This window comes from Primulina eburnea, chromosome 7, assembly GCF_022965805.1.
Source record: "Primulina eburnea isolate SZY01 chromosome 7, ASM2296580v1, whole genome shotgun sequence".
Taxonomy (NCBI): Eukaryota; Viridiplantae; Streptophyta; class Magnoliopsida; order Lamiales; family Gesneriaceae; genus Primulina; species Primulina eburnea.
Window position 1 is genome coordinate 37,281,385 of NC_133107.1, and position 5,529 is coordinate 37,286,913.

The 5,529-nt window shown below is 49.1% G+C and overlaps 1 protein-coding gene across 1 annotated transcript; it reads left to right on the forward strand.

Annotated features, from left to right (window-relative positions):
* Positions 1–4,759: 4,759 nt before the first annotated feature.
* Positions 4,760–5,308, forward strand: LOC140835904 (uncharacterized). The gene has a single exon (XM_073201315.1). The coding sequence runs from the start codon at positions 4,760–4,762 to the stop codon at positions 5,306–5,308; it is 549 nt and encodes a 182-aa protein (XP_073057416.1).
* The last annotated feature ends 221 nt before the right edge of the window (positions 5,309–5,529 follow it).

Sequence of the window (5,529 nt, forward strand, 5' to 3'; positions counted from 1 at the left end):
GAGTTGGTCTCGGAGATGTTTCCTTTTGGGATGACACTTGGTTTGGGGATGTTCCTTTGTCCTCCCGATGTGTGGTCCGCGGGGGCCGTGATGTTCGGGTCTCTTATTTTCTTTCTGAGGGGCCCGGGAATTTTGATCGCCTCTGTGCGGTTGTTGCTCCTTCGGTTGCCGAGGAGATTGTTTTGATTCCTGTTCTTTCGGGTGACCCTGATCTGGCACGATGGATCCATAGCTCCGATGGTGCTTTCTCTGTGAGATCTGCTTGGGAGCTGATCCGTCAGCGTGCTCCGTCTTCTGATATATTCCGCCCGTGTTGGGGGAGCTGGTTGAGGCCTACCATGTCGTTCTTCCTCTGGAGATTCTGGCATCAATGGCTCCCAGTTGATGAGGTGCTCCAGCGCCGGGGTTTTGCGTTAGCCTCGAGATGTCAGTGTTGTGATATGTCTGAGACACTCACACACATATTCATTCGCAGCCCGGTTGCTCGGTCTGTCTGGCACTTCTTTGGCGCCGTGTTTCGGGTTCGTATTCCCGACACTGAGGATTTCAGTTTGTTCCTCAGTGCGTGGAAGAGAGATTTGGTCTGGTCCCGGGGCGGCCATGTGCGGGAGTTTCTTCCCTGCATTGTCCTGTGGTTCCTCTGGACTGCGCGGAACGATGCTAAGCACCGTCATCTTCCTATCTCTGTGGAGACGGTGAAGTTTCAGATTTTGTCTTACTTGCGTCTCGCCCACTCTGCGCGTACTGTCAAGCCCAGACATTGGCTGGGTGTGTTTCATGTGGCGAGATTGCTGGGTATTTCGGTTGCTCTCCACAGATTTCATAGGACGACGATTGTTCGCTGGCTGCGGCCGCCGTCCGGGTGCTTCAAGCTTAATGTGGATGGGAGCTCGCGTGGTATATCTGGGGACTCCTCTGTTGGTGGCGTTGTTCGGGATGATTTCGGGAGGGTCGTGCTCTCATTCAGCGAGTTCATCGGAGCTGGGTCTTCTCTCCGGGCTGAGCTTTGGGCGGTTTGGAGGGGTCTTCTCCTTTGTTCGGATCATTCTTTCTTCCCTCTTTGGATCGAGCTTGATTCTCTGACTTCTATTCAGCTCATTCGTTCCCGTCGATGTTGCTGGGGTCTTGATCACATTATATCCAGGATTGTTGTCCTTTTGAGGGGGCGGTCTGTTCATATTTCGCATATATTTCGGGAGGGTAATTCGGTGGCGGATGCGTTGGCGGCGAGGGCACATACCCTTAGGCACTTTACCTTAGAGTTAGGTCCCTCCCTCCCTAGGCACATTTCCATACTTGCACGTTCGGATACCTCCGGACTCCCCTACCTGAGATATCGATGTTCTTAGCCGCTTGCAGCCCATCCCTTCTTTTGGACCCATTTCTTCGATATTTCTATATGTATATGTATATTTTTTCTTTGCAGGTACTGTTACTTAGGGGGTTTATCTTTTCCCCTGTTTTGCCAGTCTGGTGTGAGTGGGCCCAGACACTCGCACACTACATGTTTGGTCTCCTCGGGATTGGGTGGGCTCTCGCACTTACCCTCTTGGTGCTCTTCTTTGGCCATCTCATATTCCCTGGAGCGCTATTTCTGTTTGGGCCTCTCTTTGGTCCACTTCTGGTCCCTGGCGGGCGTTTACTGCAGTTTCTCCTTGCCCGCCGTCTCAGCTCTTTTACAGAAGTTTACTGGATGTCGTGGTGGTTCCAGGGATTCTTTCCGGACGATCCTCTTCATGGTTATGATACCTTCGTCAGATTTATACTTCAGATGCTGGATATTTTTTGTTCTGGCTAGATTGCGATCTTCATTTTGCTCTTCTATCGTCATTGTACAGTGATTTTCTGGCCTTATCTTATTTTGACTGCTGGGATTCATACAGTTACTCGGTTTCAGATTAGAGTCGTTTTGACATATTGGATTCTTCAGGGTGATGGCTTAGAGATGAGAATTTCTTCATGGATTCTGCACTCATCTCCCAGTTATCATTTGGTCTTCTTCGGCGTGTTGACTCTTAGCGCAGCTCGTATTTGATTAATTTCTGGCGCACTTTTTGTCGTAGTCTAGGGTTATTTTTGCTTATGTATTTATGTCCCTAGGCTACTTGGTACTTATGTTTTTACTGTTTTAGCCTTTTTGAGGAGGTCTTGGTTTTGTCCCCCTCCTCTTTTAGGTTTTCTTTCTGCTGTTACTTTTTATTTTGTGGATATATACAGGTAGGGGTCTGCCTAACCCCCCCGCATCCAGCGGTGTTTTCCGATAAAAAAAAAAAACCCTAAACCCTAAACCCGAAACCCGAAACCCTAAACCCCTAAACCCTAAACCCGAAACCCTAAAAAACCAATTAGCCCCCAAAAAATTTTCACCTCAATCGGAGGTGATTTGCCTGTCCAATTTCATGTCCGAAACTCCGAATTTTCCGACCAAAAAGTCGTCCCCGGCGAGTTCGGCTCAGAATTTTACAAATGATATATTGTTGGATTCACCTCTTCAAGACGAGTCTACTGTCCAAATTTCATGCCAATCGGAGTTGATTTGCCCTTCCGATTTGACTTTCAAAGTTCCGACTGCACTGTTCATGCGGAAATCGAGCACCTCATCGTCGATTTTGGCTAGCTCGGAACATCAATCTTCAATCCAAGCCCCGATCTTGAATGCCCACATGAAGGCGCTCCCAGACGTACCGCTGCCGTCGTCTGAATCATCTCCGATGGACGGGAATTTTAGATCTACGGTTTCGCTTGCACAAACCCTAGGTGCGCCGCCTTCCTCAGTCGATTCCGCCGTCGATATTGCTCCAAATTTCAATTGCTTTGGATCGTATACTCCTCAGGGGATGGGTAATCTTCCTATGTCTTCAATTTCTGGAAATACATCTCGGATTGAAAACCCCCAAATTCAAGCTCCTCACCCGATTTTGAGCAAATTTCCGATCGATTTTGGCCTTTCCCCGACCGGTTCTTTCCAATTGTCTACCGGTTCTGCTCTTCCGACACCCTCGCCGGCCCTCCGCTCAGCTCCGGCTGGTCGCCGCCGAGTCAACTCGGCCGAGCTACCGGTTCAACCCGCCAGCAATCCTACCCCGACAACTCGTGCGACGTCTACCGGCAATACAGGTAATTTTCTTACACCTACCGTCTCTTTTAAGTATGCTTTAACACCTCCCTCGCCCCGCTCTATTAAAAAAAGTTTTAATGATGTTCGTTATGGTATGTCTGAGATACCAGAACCGACTTACGTCAACGGGAAACCAGGGATTCTGTTTCCCGATTCAGTTATTTCTTCCCTGGCTGCTCCCTACAAGTTTGCCCTTGTTGGTAAAATTAATGGGAATCGGTCGCTTGTCCCCAACTCATCTATTTCTGCGTCCTTGGCCGCAACCGCCTTCTCGAGACCTTATGATTTAAAATTCCTCCCTCGTGGCTTCCTTGTCATTATTCTTTCCTGTGAGGAAGATTACGCGCGTCTATGGTCGCGTGGATCAATGCATTTTGGTCCTCTCAGTGTTCGATTCTCCAAATGGACTCCTGAATTCCAATTCCAAGCGGAATCTTCCATTGCTCCAGTCTGGGTCCGCTTCCCTGAACTCCCTCTTCATCTCTACGACAAGAATAGTTTATTTGCATTAGCAAAAATTCTAGGGAACCCAGTTAAAATTGATGATTTCACTGCCGATGTTTCCCGAGGTGCTTTTGCTCGGGTTTGCGTTGAACTTAACGTTTTGAATCCTCCAATCAAACAGATCTGGGCAGGTTGGGGAGAACATACTATAGACATAGATGTTGTGTACGAAAAGATTCCAGATTACTGTACCGACTGTAAGATGCTGGGGCATTCTACTTCTGTTTGTTATTCTCATGGCAAAAATCCTAGGCCGGCCCGTTCCACCCGTTCCTCGGCTTCGACCTTTCAGCCTACCCAAGATTCTCGGGGACCAAATCCCGGAGCTCCTCCTTCCTCCTCTTCCCTCTCTGCGGTTCCCTATCAGAAAGATGGTATTTTGCTTACCCCGCTGATCCCTCCTTTGAGGAATCAGGCTCCGACAGTTCATGCTGTCCGACGACCCCGTCGTCGTAACAAACGATCTGCTCAGCATGCCCCTTACAGTCAAGCCCCTGCTTCTGAAAATGCCTTCGAGGTTCTTAGTAACTTGGACGAAGGTGTCTCTCTTGATATCCCTTCACTTGTTCAGGCCCATCTGGAGGTTGCTGAACAATGTTCTGAGCAGGCCCCAGCTGCCCCTTCGACCCACTGTGTCTCTGACCCTGCTGTTAGTGGGAATTTGCTTTCTGGCCCCGTCCAGTCATCCCTCTCGTTTAAATGTGCCCCTCTAGCTCAGCCATGGGCCAAGGAGGCGGAGGAGGAGGATGACGTTCTTTTTACTGACTGTGCTAAGGATCTTGGTTCCCCGCAAGTCGGCGCTCCTTTGGGAGTGGATCACATTCCTCTTTGTGTGGAAAACCATAGCAGCCATTCCATCCCTTCTAGTCCCTACATACAGGATGATGTTTCTTCCCATCTTCTTGAGAACTTAATTGCCCAGCAAGGATTAGTCTCGTCTGAAGTTAGTCTCTTGGCTTCTGAGTCAGAGCGGGATCTTGCCATTCTTTCACCCCACGGATCTGCTTCTTGTGATGGTAGGGACTCTGTCGATCTTGATAGGGATTCCGACATGACTGACCCCAGCAAAAAACGTTCTTGGCCCCGGGTCTCTGATAATGCAGCCAAGAAACGGCACCCTTCTCGTGGCCGTTCCCCATGAATTGCATCATTTGGAATGTCAGGGGTCTTGGGAACCCGATCTCCCAACAAAGGCTCCATGCCTATGTTAAGAAGCATCGTGTCAAAGTCCTAGCTATCTTGGAGCCAATGATCCCGCTTTATCAGCGTTTCATTACTCGTAGGTTGGGATTTCGTAGTGTCATTTCTAATTTTTCGGGTCACATCTGGGTCTTCTCTTCTGAGGATGTTCAGGTTGAGTGTGTCCTTGACCATGCTCAGCTTTTACATGTCCGCGTCTCTGCTTCTTTTCTCCCTTCTTATGTCCTTTGCTCTTTTGTGTATGCCAAGTGCGATTACACTGAAAGGCGCGATCTTTGGGCTTCGTTGCTTCAGATCAAACCTGACGTGGGTCCTTGGCTTGTTGGGGGGGACTTCAATATCGTTCGTGATGCTAGTGAGTGTCTTGGTTCTTCTGGGGGGCGGCACCTTCCCATGGAAGAATTTAATGCGTTCATTCTTGAGTCTGGTTTAGTTGATGCTGGGTTTGAAGGGTCGTCCTTCACTTGGACGAACAAAACCATCTAGAAGCGTCTGGATAGAGTCCTCGTTTCGACTGACTGGTGTGATTTTTTCCATTCTATCCGTGTTCAGCATCTTCCTCGTACTGTCTCGGACCATTCCCCTCTTCTTATCTCCACTCCCATCAGGGCTCGTGGGCCGTGTTCTTTTCGGTTTCAAAGCATGTGGACGAGACACCACAATTTTCTTCAGACGGTGCGCTTGAACTGGCATAATCCTTGTCATCT